This window comes from Monopterus albus, unplaced genomic scaffold, assembly GCF_001952655.1.
Source record: "Monopterus albus unplaced genomic scaffold, M_albus_1.0 scaffold42.1, whole genome shotgun sequence".
In the NCBI taxonomy this organism is placed as follows: Eukaryota; Metazoa; Chordata; class Actinopteri; order Synbranchiformes; family Synbranchidae; genus Monopterus; species Monopterus albus.
The window spans coordinates 1,283,405-1,302,405 of record NW_018127922.1 but is presented as its reverse complement, the minus strand read 5'-3'; the positions used below and the strand labels follow the sequence as shown (position 1 = coordinate 1,302,405).

Sequence of the window (19,001 nt, the reverse complement as noted above, 5' to 3'; positions counted from 1 at the left end):
TGCACTACTACTTCCCCTTCCTCTTCATTACTTTCCAAGGTAAATGTAATTGTAGTGGGTGGCATGGTAATGCAGTGGTTAGAGCTGTCACCTCACAGCAAGAAGGTTCCAGGTTTTGAGCCCCGGCTGACCCAATACCTTTCTGTGTGGACTCTGCATCCCTGCTCTGCTCCCACAGTCCAAAGACATGCAGCTTAGGTTGACTGGTGACTCTAAATTGCTCGTAGCAGTGAGTGTGTGTTTGTGTGTCATTGTTTGTCTACATGTCATCCCTGTGCTAGATAGGCAACCTGTCCAGGGTGGACCCCGCCTCTCGTCTATTGTCAGCTGGGATTGGCTAAGCCCCCTCCCCCTGTGACCCTCTTCGGGATAAGCGATATGGATGATTGTAATTGTAGTTACAGTTAAATAAGTTGTTGTTGGTTTGATTATCAACCAATTTTGTCCAACTCAATTAAAGACAAAAAACCGATATCTTCCATTTACACAGCACCAACACTGCACATGTATTTTACACATTATACTGTAATTAGCACATCAGTCTGAACAACAGCAAGCTAATGGACTGGGGATGTTAGTCTTCTAACTGGAAATTGCATTCTCTTTATTTGTGACAACACACTGTACAAAACAGGCATTAAAGTGATAAATGATCATAATTGCTTGAAACACAGTAATGAGAAATGTCAAAAGTACAGGTAAATCTGTTAAATCGATGCAAATACTCAGCCACATCAGAAAGTAAAACTAAATTGCTTGAAATGAAGGCATGGTGACATTTTTAAAAGTTGCACATTATACTACATTTGACATACATTATGCTGTGTGGAGTGTGGCACCAGAATAATTAGGCTGTCAAAATGTATTATTAAAGTTTTCATTAAAATTATGATATAAAAACTATAGTAAAAATAAAAATCATTTACAGATAATTGGGATTTTACATAGTCTTTAAATGGCAAATTTACTGAAAAAGTTTTAACTAAAAAGGGAAGTCAATTTTAAAAGCTTTTAAATTATGTTTGTTACATTTAGTTCTTTTGCTTTTAATATTTACAGTTTCCATCACTCTTTTTAAAATAGAGACCATTCTCAAATTTAAAGATGTAGTGTGTCAACTAAAACTGAAATCTCCAACTGACAGAGCAGCGACAAACTGTCATGTATTGCTGTTATCTATTTATTCTGTTTTTGTTTCCATTTTGTATTCCTATGTGTTACTCTGAGATATAGTACGTCCTCGTAGGAGGCAGGAGGACAGGAAACTAGCAGATGAAATAAAACAACTGATTTAAAGAGCTCTATGCAATTGTCCCTGTCTTCAGCTATAAATGTACACACGTCTGTAGTTTCTCAGAGCTAAAATGTTGCAGCAAGTAGTTTTATTTGTTTATCATATGTCTAAAATCAGTAGCAATGCTCCCAAGGTTGGGCAATGTGGAAGAGATGATAAAACCTATAATAATAAACCTAAACCATATTAGTGGTTCCCTGTGTAGTTTTCTTGTTATTTACATTTCTGATCAAAATTAGTTTGATAAAATCCATTGTGTGTCGGGATTTAATGATATTGTAATTTTGCGATATCGTGATAGAAAAGTGCCTTTATTCTGTCGTGGGACTGTGACAACTTCGTATGGTTATTTCGCTAGTATAACTGTATTCAGGGTGCGGAATTTGAAACTGACAGTGTATGCTACATTAACTTTTACAGCTGTTAAATGGCAACATTTCAGTTTTCTTGTTTCAAGAAATGCCGCAGACAGAAAGGAAAATGGCTAACACTGATCAATTTGCGTATAGTGCTGAATGAAGGTGATACTAGACCCATTTAGAACTGAGAAAATCCTGTTTTTGATTAATATAAAGGTATAGAGAACCATCACGATGGCTAAAATCTAAAGTACTTTCTACCTTTTTTTTCTTAGAGCAGTGCACAAGACGGTTATGCTGCAGCATGATACTAACATTTCATTTTGGTTGAATATTAACATTTAACAGACACCTAAAAGACTTCATGTTTTGGCAGCAGATACCCAATACCGAAAAGATGGATAAACAGTTCAGTAGCTCTCACAGCTGAAGCTTCCTATGTCATAATTGCTGCTGTTAGCCCTTTACAGAGATGTCTGTTGTATTACCAGCTTTCTGTGTCTATTGTGTGGCTTTTATTGTACATCAGAACTACAACTAAAGTTTGACAGTTCACAGAGAACACATTAAATGTCCTTTTACTAATCTTGCCAGTGTAAGACTAGCGTTAGGGCATTGCTGAATCTGGATAAGCCTATTGTGCATGAAGGCTTGTACCATTGTTTTGTCTGCAATGTGTGGCAGTGTACATCACTCAAAGTACATAATAAATAAAAAAGTAAATAATGTCGATTGCTTATCTTGTGTGGCTACAAAGTTAGCAGTGGCTCTAATGACTTTTAAAAGATGTCTGATCACTCGTGTTGGAGTAATGGATGTTTCTTTTTTTGCTGTTTTATTCTGTTTATTACATTTTATATGATATTGCATAAATAGCATACAGTAATAGCTGGTGCTTGTTTATTAAACTCACCTGTCATCAGCTGCCGGCACTTGACCTTATGTGCATTTCAGCTGAGGTGCAGAGTTGGAAGCTAATCAGCAGTCATCAGTCAAGTATTAATTTCAAATGAATAATGACTAATTTAATAATTTTTTTGCCTTTCTTGACCCTAGCACGTTAGTAATTGTCACAGGAGAAGCTGATGAGAATGCAGACAAATATAAGTCCTTAAAACCTAATACGCTGAGAAGAAATACAACTCGTAGGTCGCTGTACAGAATTACTTGTTTATTGGTTGTACTCATACATTTTCAAAATTACAATATACTTTGTATTGAAAGACTTTCAGATGAATCGCACTGTGTCTAAAGGCAGAAGTAGTCACAGGACGTCACACCTGGAATACAGGGCGACTCTCACCAAGGATGTTTGGCTGTCAGCAATTAGAATTTAATTTGAATTTAAAAGCCAGAGAAAATTTAATAGACATTTTTTTTGTAGTTTAAAATTGCTAAAATAATATTTTATATTTTCTAGATCCGCACTGAAGCAAGTATTCTGTGAGCTCTATGCCCTGTGTGAGAATCACTGTGTATTGCAGGGAGTTGGTCACACTGCAGTTTATTTATTCATTTATTTATTTATTTTGGATAATGTTATACACCTGTGGAGGAACAGCAGACACTATCAACACATTTGTGCTTCTTTTTTTTTTTTGCAAGTTTTTTTTTTTATGTTAAATATCAGTTTTTTTTTTCACAAGAACAGACTAATTTAATTTTGTTACACATTTTGTATACCAACATGCTCACAATGTTTCTGAACCATTTTTTCTTAGTTGTTTTTTGTGCCAGAACAACATACATCACAACAGACACCCTTTTGTTTCAAACAGCATGTGTTGGGTCTACCATGGTGGTATTAGAATAATGTGGTTTCTTTGTGGTTTGTAGGCTCATCAAAGGCAGGAGGGAAATAATAAGGCCTACAGTCATTTACACAAGCTTCACATGACTCTAACTTCAGGAGAGAAATTCACAGTCTGCGATCGAGCACTCCAAAATAAAATATAGACAAACTTAGCATCAGATCACAGTCTGTCTTCCTTTTCATACATCATATATCACAGTTAGCTGAAAACAAAATTGCAGTCACTCTATCAATAAGATTTACATCATCTGTTGTCCATTTGAGCCCAAAGAAGTAAATATCATCCCATGTGCTCTGAATGTGAAAACTGGTCATCTTGATCTACAATACAGCAAATATTTGAATCTTCCTTTATCGTGACACATTTTTTGTGACTGCATTGTGCATGTACTGTAAGATGATATTAACATATGTATCTTTTTCAAATACTTTCTTGCTTGTGCTTCCTTACTGACTTTATACATTGTGCAAAAAAACAGCTGTAGTCTACTTTAGAAGGCCACTGGGTGTCTCAGTATTTGTTTTCAATCTATGTCTATTCAACAGCATTTCTAATCATGTTAAATGTGTCATCATTTCGGTGACTGATCCACCTTGTTGTTGAATCATCTCAAAGTAAACAAACCAACACATTTTTAAAGTGGCAGGCAGAGTCAAGCAAACACAATCCATACAGTTATATCAACTTGCTTTCTTGCTTTTCTTGCCTAAACTGAGCTGAGTAAGACTCACTACCTTCAGAAGAAATACACAAAAAGCAATGGAATTTTTTTTTTTTTTTTTTTTTTTTTTTTTTTTTTTTTTACAGACAGTTCGAAAGTTTCATTGTTCATATGATTCATGTTTTCACCAGTTTATTCCAACGACTGCGCTCCGATCATTTGTCCACATAATATTTGGAGCAGCAAATGAAAACACAATTTATAGGTTAAAGTGGAAAAATCTTGATTCTATATCTTAAGTTGTTGTGTTGTCTTTAGAAAAACTGTAAGTAAAAATCAGTCAGGCGCAAATGTGACCCGCATTTACTGTTTAACTGGTGGGTAATCAAAGTGCTTGTTGTTTGTCACCGGTCAGTGTGTACCTATTGTATGAAGGCTAATTCAACACAAAAACCTTTGGTTCAGACCAAGCAAAGTAACTGGGAATGTAACTCACCTTATCAATGATTTAGTGCAGTCCCTTTTGTCATGTTGCCTCTGTTTTCCAGTGCATGAGATTTGACATTGTGAAGCTCAGCTTTAACTTGAAAGTGTTTACAGGTGTCTTAAATGTAGCCCCTAAGGTCCCTTGATTGAAGTTTGTGGTTCGGTATTTGGTTGCAAATCATTTGTAGCGTTGTGTCCCACTCTGCCAGGCCTGTGCTGCAGCTGTCTTCACTTCAAAACTTCATTAGTCAAAGACATTAATGGCACTGAGGAACAGAACTTGATCAATCAAGAACAATATGGATGTCAACACCTTCAAAAATTGCTTAAAGTCAGCACTTTCATGTTAGGCTTTAATTTCAAATCCACTGTTCTGGAGTACAGAGTCAAAACAACTGCCGTGACACATTCTGGCTGCACTGTACTGTAACAAAAGTTCCAGGTTTACAGTTCACCATTGACTGCCTCTGTGGCGCTGTCAGATAAATGAGACTCCTGCCGTGGAAAGCAACTAGCCTATCGGGTTAAACTAGTAAGTAAATAATATGTTGTAGCTGTATATTTTATTTTCCCTTATTCTTGATTGACCAGTACTCTAAATGATAAAACAAGAATGGCCGCATTCCTTTAGTGTCGGGCTACTGTATCAATAAGACCAGAGTAGCGGCCATGCCTCGTGGAACTGCATGTTATATACAGAGAGTATAATACATAATTCTATTTAGGTATGATTTATGGTGTTTATTTACATGTGACTTGTAGTCCAGATTAACATGTTTTAACTTCAGCTGATAAGATAAATGACAAATAAAAATGTAATATGCCAGCAATGCAGAAACATCATATTCATTGTATTGACATGAAAATTATTGGTCTGTGTCTAGCACCTATTGCAACCATATTACTGTATACTGTACTAAACCATAGCAGACATGGGCACAGATGAATATAACTGGAAATACAGTCTTATGCAAAAGTTTAGGCACCCCTTGATAAATAACAGATTTTGGTGATTTTTTATTTGAACAGATGTTAACACAGTTTCTCTTGGAAATGGAAAAAATGCACAATATTTTCAGCAAACAGTGATGCATAGTTACTTCTTATGCCATAAATTGAACAAAAATAAAAAATAAAAACATTATTATGGCATGGTGCAAAAGTTTGGGCACCCTACACAATCAGTACTTAGTAACACCTCCTCTGGCAGATATCACAGCTTGCAAACGCTTTTCATAGCCAGCTAAAAGTCTTTCAATTCTTGTACTTGGGATCTTCTCCCATTCTTCCTTGCAAAAGGCTTCTAGTTCTGTAATATTCTTTGGTCGTCTTGCATGCACAGCTCTTTTAAGATCTACCCACAAATTTTCAATGATGTTTAAATCAGGGGACTGTGATGGCCATTCCAAAACCTTCAGCCTGCGTCTCTTGAGGTATTCCATAGTGGATTTCGAGGTATGTTTAGGATCATTGTCCTGTTGTAGAAGCCATCCTCTTTTCAGCTTCAGCTTTTTTACAGATGGTGTGATGTTTGCTTCCAGAATTTGCTGGTATTTAGTGGAATCCATTCTTCCCTCCACCCGTGCAATGTTTCCTGTGCCACTGGCTGCAACACAACCCCAGAGCATGATAGATCCACCCCCATGCTTAATAGTTGGCAAGGTGTTCTTTTCATGAAATGCTGCTCCTTTTTTTCTCCAAACATGCCTTTGCTGATTGTGTCCAAAGAGTTCTATTTTAACTTCATCAGTCCACAGCACTTGTTTCCAAAACGCATCGGGCTTCTGTAGATGTCCTGTTGCATACTTCAGACGTTGGATTTTATGATGGGGACGCAGATAAGGTTTTCTTCTGCTGACTCTTCCATGAAGGCCTTGTCTGTGCAAGCATCGCTGCACAGTGGAACGGTGCACCACCACTCCTGAGTCTGCTAAATCTTCCTGCAGGTTTTTTGCAGTCAAATGGGGGTTTTGATTTGTCTTTCTGACCAGCATACGAGCAGTTCTGTCCGAGAGTTTTCTTGGTCTTCCAGATCTCATCTTGACCTCCACAGTTCCCCTGATCTGCCATCTCTTATTTACATTTCTTACTGTGGAAACTGCAAGCTGACAACGCTTTGCTATCTTCTTGTAGCCTTCTCCTGCATTGTGGGCGTCAATAACTTTCATTTTCAGGGTCTTACACAGCTGCTTAGAGGAACCCATGGTTGCTGGGTGTCCACAAGTGTGTGCACAAGGTTTGAAGAGTCAAAGTATTTGTACAGCTTTGAAATTGGCATTTACCAATGACAGCTGTTGCTGTGCATCAGATCTAACGAGCTGATTAAGGTCTGATACCTTGTGAGAGACTTTGAGACTCTGGAACTCTTAGGGTGCCCAAACTTTTGCACCATGCCATAATAATGTTTTTATTTTTTATTTTTGTTCAATTTATGGCATAAGAAGTAACTATGCATCACTGTTTGCAGAAAATATTGTGCATTTTTTCCATTTCCAAGAGAAACTGTGTTAACATCTGTTCAAATAAAAAATCACCAAAATCTGTTATTTATCAAGGGGTGCCTAAACTTTTGCATAAGACTGTACCTTATGACCCTTGAACCTCTTCTCTCACAGGAAATGCATTTTATGGGGAACATAAGGGCATTGGATTATATATCAATTTAAAGGCCTGTCGATACAAAAATAAGTATACTAAAGCATTTGTAATTATCAGTTTTAACATATCATATAAATTACTCTTTGAATAACTATATATTGTGCATATTTTATTATCTGTGTGCTCATAATTAAACTGTATACGTTGTGCTTTTGCAAAAAGCTCTGATTGTTAATAAAGCCCTATGTTCTGCCCACTCAAGCTTCGATATCAAATATATGAGAAGTTCAATAACGTTTCTCTGTGAAAATGCTTTACGCTCCTTTTGTTTTTGTTTCCTTCTACTACCAAGAGAAGTTTCATCTATATACGTCAGTTAATAAATATTTATAACTTAACTGAAATACATCTCTCATCAGAGCTGTCTATCACAATATTCATAAATACCTTGATTTTTTTTTTTTAACCTTAAGCTGTAATCATCAAACATATGTATCTGTATGCAGTCGATTAGCAGTCACCTACTTCAGCTACTTCCTCTTATAGAAACTAAAAAATAAAGCTGCTTATATTTGTTCAACTTATGTCATGCATTTGTTTCTTTTGTTTTGACTGTTATTATTGTTAGAATTTTTTTTAGGCCTTTATTGGCATATACTTCCCTCTTAAAACAGAAATTGTGATGTCAATAACACTACCCGTTTCAATCTGAGAGGAACAATTCATTCAAAGGTTACCATCATAGCTCTAATCAGGAACGTCTTATAATTCCAGCAGCAGTGAATGTTTGTGTGCTTTGCTGTTTTCTGTGCCAATAATTTAATTTGCTTTGTGAAATAATTTATAGATAATTTTGTCATACTATATGATACAGAAAGAGCTTTAAATAAATAACCTTATCAGCTTAAATTGAATTGTGTTCCTGAATTGCACTCTTTCAAAATAACTGTGCCATATTTGTTTGTGTAACCATGCCACAATGCATCCCACTAACTCTGACAGAGCCAGGAGACCATGCAGTATATGAATACACAAATAATGGCTGATTTTCACTGAATACACAAAAAGCTTGTCTTTGACATTAACAGACGCTTCCTTAATAAGTGTAAAGAAGAGCCATATCTATGAGCTCGGTCACCAGACCCTATAATCAATAATTATTGATTATAATGTCAGCAGTCATTGGAAAAAAAGCATCCGTCTGTGTTGACAGAGTGAGCAAAAGTAAAAATCCTGTCCCATTCTCTGTGTCTATTCATATTGAGCATGGCACCAAATGACCTCATTATCAATCCTCTGTATGCTTGTGTGTGGAGTGTTTTTCAGTGCTCTGCTTGTTTTGATAATGTAAATACAGTTAAATGCTGATGATGGGAAAGAGAAAGTGTGTGTATAGGTGTTTTATATTAGGACCGATCTTTATTGAACTAAAGTATTTCCCCATGGCCTGGCCATCAGATCAGTTCCTTCACTCTTCCACTTATCCTTCACACAGTCACCTGGGTATTGCTCTACATTTAGCCAACATGGCAGAAATGACTGCAATGCAGGGCAGTTTGATTCTCTTGGGGTACGTTTGCAATATAACCGATATTAGGAAAGAAAATTAATTGCAGCGCTGAAGAAATTGTACCTCCTCCTGCCTCAGAAGTCCCAAAATGTTGCCTAAAAGTAAAGTAGCCATTTATGCCACCCTGGCAGCAGAGAGCTCTAGGTGTATTTATAGTGAGAGCACTGTCAAGACAGCATGAATTATTAATGGGTCCTGATGCAGATTTATCTGTGACCTCTAGGCCACTGGAGTGCGAACACACACATAAACACACACATTCACATGCTAAATCAGTGTTTTTCTTAGTGGACTTAAACTGTGGCTCCTTTGATGGGTTTTCAGCAAAATGATGATGGGTGACAGTGTGTATAGTCCAGTAACCCTCAGTAAGCTCCGGTGTAGCCATCTGCAGTCCTTCAGTTGGTTGGTTGATTCACAGAGGATGTCTCTCACTCATTTTGATTCACGCTCAGGGATAAGTTATTCAAAGCTCTAAAGCATTCAGCGAGGTACAGCACATACTTACTATACATACAATGGCCCTAAACAACACACACACACACACACACACACACACACACACACACACACACATAGTACATAGGTCAATAAGAGCAACAGTTTTTTTATGCTTCTTTTTAGCTTCCTTGCAGACTTTCAACCCAGCGTAAAGGTGGCGTTTTCCCAGAAACTGGATTCAAATGAGTTTAGTGTTATCTCCATTTTGTTGCAGAAGTCTGGATCAAAAAGCGTAAACTGATCCTTGGCCTCATGTCTGCTTGCTCTGCCCTGTTTTCTGGCTCAGAGGCGGTACTTTCTCAGCAGGTCAGCCTGCCACATATACTTCCTCTCAGGGAACCTCTCTGGGATCTTGATCTTGCGGAAGTCTTGAATGCACTTTTCCAGCTCCTCCTCGACCGTCAGCTTCTCTTTCGCTGGCCTTTTCTTGCACGTGCTGGTGTCACGGGAGCTTGCTGTGAGGGTGCGCAGCAAGTCACTCTTTCGCCGCTGTTCGGACTGTTGGATCATGGTGACTGGGCCCTTTTTGATCGGTCTGTCCAGGGTCTGAACATTGGCGTGGGGGTGCGGCTGGCGGCTTACCGGGCCGCATATGACAGTTCCCTGGGGAGAGCTGGCCTCTGACTGGCTCTCAGAGCTGGAAGTGGAGAGCTCATTGAAGGAGGTGCCACTCTCGCCATCACCCTTGTGGTTCTTGCAGCAGCAGTCACATGGAGGCGAGGACCAACGCGATGGACCACCTGGAAATGAACAAAAGCAGAGAGAGCTGCATTATATTTCACGCAGTCCTATTTTTTCCACTTTTTTTTTCTTTCTGTGCCATTCATAGGGAAAAAATAGACAGTAGCACAAAGAGAAGCACAAATTAGTCAGACAGGAGAAGAAAGGCAAAGTAATAAGCACTGATGGACAAATGAGAAAAGTCAGCTCATACCAAGCGTCTATAACCTAGAACAAAGGGACATGACATGAGGCACAACTTGCTTGCTTCCAGTCTAATCATAGAAGAGTGCTGGCTGACTGTGTGACAAATGTGTATTTTTCAGAGAACCTCCCTCCTAGAACCACACTGCCATATGAAACAAGTGGAAGAGCTTGAAACATTTGAAACTGTACAAGTAGAATTAATTGCAATATTGTTAATGACTAAAAATCAGGAAGACTGTCAAATTTAAGAAAACTATATATGTGCAGCTTGATTTCTCTGAAGCCTGTTGTCTCGGTCACCATCCAACCTAAGTCCAGGTCTTGACTCATTACTTAAAATGAAAACTGTGTTGGATCGATAATAGGTGGTGTTAATCACTGGAGACATAATAGAAGTGCACTCATTTAGGATTGATTTAGTAATTTGCAGGTCAAGACGTGGACATCCAAGTTAAACTGAGCTAAATTTGACTTAACGACATCAAGGCAGTGGTGGAAGAAGTACTCAGATGCTTTACTTAAGTAAAAGTAGCAATACAATAGTGTAAAAGTACTTTCTTACAAGTAAAAGTCCTGCATTCAAAATGTTACTTAGGTAAAAGTATTATTTTCAAAACATACTTAAGGTTCTAGCAGTAAAAGTACTCATTATGCAGAATGGCACATTTAACATTCCTCTGTCATATTATTGTATTGTAATTATTGATTACTAATTACTAATCTGGTTCTAAAAAGTACCTAGTAACTAAAGTTATAAAATGTATGTAGTTGAGTAAAATGTACAATATTTGACTCTAAAATGTAGTGAAGTCAAAGTATGAAGTAACAGAAAATGAAAATTTTCAAGTAAAGTACAGATACCTCAAACTTGTACTTGACTGCAGTACTTCCCACCATTGCACTAAGGTTACTTGTATTCTCTCACCCATACTTATGAATTCAAGCCCCGCCCCTCACCATCTACACTACCACACACACACAAGAAAAAGGCTTTAGCTTCTTCTGTTCATCAAGTTCAATAGCATTTCATTTAGGAGGCTATAAATAACACCTCTTAAAATAAATGCCCTCTCTTTTAATTCACTTTGTCCTCAGCAGCATACTTGGTGTGTTTTTAGAGAAGTAGCAGAAGAGAAATCAGTTCATGCAACCAATATTTGTTTCTCCAAGTACCACTTATAAACAGCTATGACATATCACAGCTACATTTATGAATATAAACATAAGAAACATTTCTTGGATGGCTTTGACACCTACTCCCACAGTTAGTCTGAACAGCAAGAAGACCAACATTCAGTACAGAACTAGTTATGGGAATAAAGCATCACCCATCAAAGGAAGTGACAGAAATGGAATGTTACACACTGTCACCGACACTAGCTCTGGATCTTTAATTACCACTGGCATTTACAACTTCCACAGGCACATACATTGGCTCCAGACAAAGACAGAAAATGCACTATCTAGCGACAGTTGTGTAATTTGACAGTACAAACACAATTAGAAAAAAATGTAATTGTTACACAGTTGCAGGATAGAAAATGTAACCCAACGGCTTTTCTTCCCAACCTTCATCAAATCTGGTTAGGGACACAGGTTTGTTTATGTCACTCTGAGTGAACAGGGGGCCCTCTGTTCGACTCGTAATTGGTGTTTTAAAATATGTCCCCTGACTCTGGTGGATTGTTAAATCTGCCTGTAGCCAATCTGCCTGTCTAAATAAAATTAACATGATAAGACTGGTTAAGCGGCAATAACTTAAGGAGCCTTGATAAGTTTGTATGTATGTGTGTGTGGACTTGCACATACACATTTGATATATGACATTATTATTAAACTTTGGCATTTAGTAATTATATCCACCTCCATTTTACTCTTCATACTTTACATCTTGACAGTGACATGCTGCTTTAATTTACAGGTATTGTGAGCAGCTATTAGCCTCGCTAACACTGAAGTCTACCATGGAGGGATCTGATTTATTATTTTGACCAATTTCCTGTCACACTTTTAGCTTCATGACAAATTGGATGGCAAATAATTCAACTGAGGACACCGTACACAGGCACATTAAAATCCAAGTGAGAATTGTAAAATAAATCACTGAGTGGTGTCTCTCCCCTCATCTACAGTGATTCTGTAATTATAAATATAATTAATTAGTTATAATTGAAGGTCCAAAATTAATTATCGTTATATAGTGTTGATGCGTTGTAGCACATAAAGTCCTGTTGGTAATAAAGCCTGTTTCTTTTGCTAATTAAAGTGAAAAAAGTGAGAATTGGTATTTACTGCACACTGTGTGTTTATACTGTCTTGCTAATTGAGGTCAAATGTAAACCACTGTTTATGTTTAGTCAGGTTTGTTGTTTTTTTTTTCCATTTTCTGTCTGCCTGAACTAATTCTTTAAATAAATTATTCTAGACAAATCACTGAAATTACTTGTATCTTTTTGCATCACACTGAAAGTCACAAAGCAAACTGTTTACCCAGTGCAATTAAAGAGCCTTGCAGTACATGCTGTGCTTAGACATTACTTTTTAAAATGTCATCTAATGCTCTTATAACACACTAATTTCATTTTGAAATAAACAGTACATTGTTTTCCAGCAGTGGTCTAAGGCTGCAAAGTTATCATTTGCCTCAAACCTGACAGCTCAGATAAGTGTGGGTGAATGATGCATTTTGGCAGTGTGCTCTGGAGCTTCAAAATGTACACTGACAGAAGGTTCCATAATGAAAGGTCAAGGATTCAGAGTCTGAAAGGTTATGCTGCATAAATGGTCCCATTTTAATTAAAATGAGGTGGAATGATGCATCTTGTTACTGAGTGCCCCAAAGCATGCCTGCATCCATCACTCCAGCGGACATTTGCAATTGAAGGTGTGCTTGTTCTTCTGCACCTGGACATTTAAACTGCAGGAACTGTGATAAACTGCCATGCATCATGCTGAGCAGTCCACTTAATGGGGCAACACTGTGTCTATGTATTGTGTATATAGAAACAATATTGCCTCAAGATCAAACAATGTCCAATTTCCTGCCATGAACAAATTATACATAATTATTTGAAAAGGACCAGTTCTCTGTCTGGATGCATATTAGCTATTTAAATGCTACCAACTGGACAGTTCTTGTCTGTGTGAGAGAGTAGGCATCTCTCCTGAATGATATAGTCTCTCAAAAATAACCTGAGGTTTATTGTTCATACCGTTAGGAGATGTCTCGGAGAGAGCACGTCCCTATTCCTGTCAATCATACCCACGCATGTCAGTATTTTTGGAAAGATGTAGGATAAATCACAGGAGGCGAGGAGGAGGTGCAGTAGCAAGAATATGTCTGAATTTTAATCAAATAATATTTTTTGTAACTTATGGCACCTTCAACATTTAGATCAGATCTTGGAACCTACTCATTGCCTGTTTGATCAACACATAGCTAAAGAATAAAATTAAAGATGCATGATTTTCTAGAATGTATTTGTCAAATTAGTTTTATTCTTAAATGAGATACAAAATGTTCAAAGGGGTGCTATAGTACAAAAATGATTTGCAAGGAGGAACAAAGGTAATTGTTTAGTAAATGATACAGAGGATAAAAGTTGACAGGGCTGGAAAGTATTTGACCACATCAGGTGATGTTATTCTGTAAAGAGTCCTTATCCCAAATGTTAATAACTGAATAATAAACATCTTGTGATGACAAATAATAACCTCACAAAATGATAATCTACTTAAATTAGACTGTGCATAGTTATGTATGTTATTCGGTAGCTTGTGTTTGGTCAGAGTCCGACAGAGTTCCTGCATTTCTTTTTTTTTAAATGGAAAACAGTAGCATGGGCTGTTTTAAACTCAGATCCTCAGCTTAAAACTGGGCCAAGAAGGAATTCAGAAGCACTTGCTTTAAACCTTGAGGCTTTTAATTAAGAAAACAAACAAAAATATTGTCCTACTGAGCTGCTGATGTGTGAGACTGTAAATTGAGGAAGGCGTTATCAGAAATTAGTGCTTTTCTGCTCCTCCAACCTGTAATACCCTGGATAAACAAGGATTTGGGCTTAACGGATAATGTCAAGTCTGCTATTGACTTTGTTGGCTACATTTGTAATCTGCTTGTGACTTGCATTTCAGAGTATGCTGCTTTTGTTTTGTTTTTGTAAATTAAGTAACAAAAATAATAATAATCACTTTATTTGGCCAAGTATGTTGCACACAAAGAATTTGTTTCCGGTACAGAACCGAGGCAGCCACCTGCGGCGCCAACTCACACCGATGGCTCTAACCATCAGTGTCTTGCCCAAGGACACTTCGACGTGTGGACTGCAGACACTGAGATTTGAACCACCGACCCTCCGGTTGGGAGATGACTACTCTACCCACTGAACGCTTTATATGGGCATTTCTGCATATGTGTAAATTGTGAGGAGATGTAAATATTATCTCTGTGTAAACCTTATATATGGCCTCCTGTGCGCACATGTGAGAGTTCATACTTTTTGTTTGTGGGGGTGTGTGTGATGTAGGCCAATATGTGTGCGTCCCTGCAGCCTACCTTCCTCCACATACAGTATATCGTAAGTTGTAGTGTGGCATGCGTGTGTGTGTGCCTTTGTATTACTTGCATTATGGGGACCAAAACCTGTTAACACACTCGCATTGTGGGGATTTGGCCATCATTGAATTTTAGGATGGCATCATGGTTTAAGTTTAGGTGTTGGGGTCATGATTAACGTCAGGCAAGTAGTGGTTATGGTTAAGGTCAGGATAAGTCTACAGGCAATGAATGTAAGCCAATGTAAAGTCCCCACAAGGAATGAAAACACAGCATTGGCATGCGTGCACATGTGTGTGTGTGTGTGTGTGTGTGTGCCCATGCACATGTGCACGCATGCCAATGGGCATTCCTCAGTGTGTAGGTGACATTGGCCTTGGAACCAATACTATCTGTATGCTGCTGGGCAGATAAAGGGAGCCTAGTGTGAGGTGGGGTTCCCATTCATGTCACTGGAGGTGTCAGACTGTCGGCTGTGCCTCTGGCCAGCATCACTCAGCACACACACACACACACATTTGCCTTGTGTTTATGTGTGTGTGTGTTGCTTTACACTATATGTGCAGCAGTTGATTCATGGGCTCTCACGGTGTTTCTCTTCCAGGGAGGTGGGCAGGAGGTCTGACAGAAGTCTAATGACTGTCACATGCTATTACACACACACACATAAACAGACAATGGCCCTTGACAGGTGCTCCCAGCAGTGATGTATTGATCTCAGCAGGGACCTCCACACCTTCTGTTAGCTCCAGTCAGTAAAAAGACCTGGCTGGCTCACACTACACTCACAATTAAATAGAATAAGCACACACACGCGGCACACTGAAAAGATCACACACACACACACACCACATGTATCATCATTTCCTTACATTAACATGTAACCTGATATGTAGAGTACATGTAAACTGCTCCAATCTTTGTCAGCATTTATGACAGTCATTTAAGTGTAATACAGGTGTAACCGGGATGTGATAATTACATGAAATGTCCCCTCCACCCTACTGCGTCTCGCCTGCTGTGCCTGTAACCGGGGTATAATAATTACTCAAAATGTAACCGGGATGTAATAATTACACAAAATGTTTTGGTTCATGTGCACGTTAATTCACATGCCTGGTCAGAGATACCTCCACTCCACTAGGGCTCGCGGCTGAGCCATGCTTTTCTCTGTTGGTAGCCGGGTATAAAGAGGGGTCACGCACCTCTTCCGCTCTCTTTCCTGCATGGTGTCGAGTGGAAAGAGGTGAGCGCTCCATCCATTTGTGACTATTTTACTTTTATTGTCCACCCTGGGTCGCATGGGTAAACTTGTTGTGTGCTTTTGTTTAGGAGCGAGCTGAGCACTCACTGGAGGCTATCTGTTTTATGTGTTTTTTCCTCTGTGACCAGGTATGTACAAGTTATGTATAATAGTTTGTGTGTTATCACCCTGCGCATCTCTTCCGCTCTCTTTCCTGCATGGTGTCGAGTGGAAAGAGGAGCGAGCTGAGCACTCAATGGAGGCAATCTGTTCTATGTTTTTTTCTCTCTGTGACCAGTAATAAAGGGCCCCGTTGAATAGCAAATGTGTCTGTCCATGTGTCCCAAGCAAACACAACGCAGCACGGCCGGTTACCAGAGGGACAGGTGAGATGGCGGGGACTAAGAGGACAGCATAGAGACTCAGAGGCAACCGGTTACACAGGCATTGTATTCTAAATACTATATACTTCAACACATTTTATTTTATTCACATTTTTGTTGGATGATATTAGCAGTTTGTGTATCGCTCTAAATATACCCATAGAGTTTGATAAGTGTTTTATTACACTGATTTTAGACTGTCAAGGGAGACTTTCTCGTAGGCTGAATACAAATTTAATCTCCCTTTGCTAGTATCAGTAGAAAACTGTCAGGGAGATGGGGGTTAAGTTGACTGAGGAGAGTTTCAAATGACTGAAAACATAACACTTGTGAGTCTTGTCCAGAATTGGGTGGTGAAACGCATGGTGAAAACAAATTCTAAAAAATACACAACACTTTAAATTTGTTCTGGACAAGACACACAAATGTTTTCAGTCATTTGAAACTCAGCATGTCATTTTGGTGCCTTAAAAGAAATAATTGTTTTCTTCTTGAGTAGAACTGCAAGCAAAGCAAAGCATCTGTTCCTTCCAGGCCTCGCTTGTAATTCTTTTTCCTATACCAGCTCTACTTTGTGTCTGCACTTTTCACCTCTCTCTCCCTCTCTCCCTTTGCATCTCTCCCTTACCATTCCTCTCCTGCTGCCTGTATTGATGGGTTGGCGCATCAGTGGAAGTGTATGGACTATTGCCCTCTGATTGATTTCTGTCATACAGCCTCTCAGCACTGGGAGGCTGTTCACCAGAGATAAATGATGTTAGCGCAACAAAAGCAAATAAACCTCTTCTATCTATCATTTGCGTTCCCACCTCAACTCTGGTGTCTGCATCTGTCTGCAGTGGCATTTCTTTCCCCACCCCCCCACCCCGTCTCTTCCTCAGTCTCTCCCTTCTTCTTCTTCTTCTGTCTTTATCTCTCCAATTAAGGTATCTGCTGTGTTCATTAGTTGCTTTCCATTTTGATCTCCAGTGGGTTTTTGCAGTTTATTCTCTTATTCTCTCCTCCTTTTTTCCTTCCATCTTTGCAAGTCAGCGACCATGACACAAGGCTGTGGGTTGTGTGATCTGATTTTTGATACATCTTCACAATGAAGTGGTATCATCATATTACTAGTGAACAGACAACTCATCAGCTAATTAATGCGAATTTGCCCCGAGCTCTGACAACATTGCCAAAGAATACTAAGAACAGTTGTAAATAAAACCTGAGGATACCGTTGGCTCACTGATTGGAACGAGTTTAAATGGAATCATTCCACTATTTGCTTGGACAAAGATTGTCAGCTGTGCACTCAGATACTGTTCTATACCATCAAGGCTCATTTTTGTGATGAAGTGTTGCAATTAACTTTTCTGTGCCCTCTTCCTTTCAACCTACCATCTCATCTAAGTCTATTCACTTAGGCTACTCGTTTCCAGCATTTTGCTTGGGGAAAAAAAAATGAAAGTAAGAAACTTATGAAGTGCTATAAAAGTTCATTCCCTTGAGAAAGTCAAACTCAAAATGTCTTCCAACATTACTCTTCTATATTTATTTCCCTGTATGAAATGAAGACTAGTGTAAAATGGAAATGGCAACAAAGCCCACTGTGCATGATAGGGAGTGACAACATGATGATGTTTCAGATGATTTTGCACTTAATTTTCTACCATTAATATCTGCTCTCATGTGTTACACAGTATTAGCCAATATGTGCTGCATAATATTGAATATTATATTGTATTCAGTTTTATTATGAGTTTATTGTATTTTGGATTTTTTTCCCCCCAGTGTGAAGCAGCTTGTAGAACCAAGTTGTAACTCACCTTTATCTTTAGCAACCTTTATGCATTAGAGGACAGTTCAGTCATTGCCAGATAATTTCTACATATGCCAACTATATAAGACAGAAAGATACCAGAAGGAGCAGTTTAGCCCTGCAGTCATTGAGAAGTTGATTTCACAATAGGTAAAGAAAGTAAAAGATGCTGTATCACCTGCAGGCAACGAGAGGTGTAACAGATTTTTTTGTCACACATTGTTTTTTGTATTTTTTGAAATGGTAAATGTGCCTTTTATTTTCTATCATTATTTATTTCCTTTAACTCTAATTTCTTAATTTTCTCTTAAGTTTAAGTCGTCTGTTAGACAGGTGATCTTTATATTAGTATTAATGTTTGTGCCTACCTGCCAGATAATTTATGCACATACCTGCCTGTGTACAGTATGTGCATAAATGTTAACTGGCTATACAAATAGTCTGGTTTATCAATACACAATAGGTATGTTAATGATTTCAATACCCAAGTTCACCAAAGTTAGAATTCTGAAATTGACTGGTCCTAATTTTCCATCCATCTATCCATTTTCTTCCGCTTATCCGGGGCCGGGTCGCGGGGGCAGCAGTCTAAGCAAAGATGCCCAGACCTCCCTCTCTCCAGACACTTCCTCCAGCTCCTCCGGGGGAATGTTCATTTACTGTGTGAGAGCATGCAGAGGGACAATAGTGTATCACCCCATAATCAGAATGAAATCATATCCAATGTTACATTGGACAATGTGACGTTTCACCAGTTTAGTGTTGTCGCCTCACAGCAAGAAGGTTCAGAGTTCGAGCCCCAGTGGACCCAG

At 38.5% G+C, this 19,001-nt stretch overlaps 1 protein-coding gene and 1 long non-coding RNA gene across 4 annotated transcripts in view; one reads left to right on the top strand and one right to left on the bottom strand.

The window, feature by feature from the left end:
• LOC109959985 (uncharacterized) overlaps positions 1–19,001 on the top strand; it is a 135,974-nt gene that overhangs the window by 50,101 nt on the left and 66,872 nt on the right. The window lies entirely within an intron of this gene.
• Positions 7,154–19,001, bottom strand: part of kctd16b (potassium channel tetramerization domain containing 16b) — a 68,649-nt gene continuing 56,801 nt past the window's right edge. Inside the window, exon 2 of the mRNA XM_020599784.1 lies at positions 7,154–10,023. Coding sequence (XP_020455440.1) covers positions 9,566–10,023 — 458 coding nt within the window. The 3' untranslated portion in view covers positions 7,154–9,565. The remainder of the gene's footprint in view (positions 10,024–19,001) is intronic.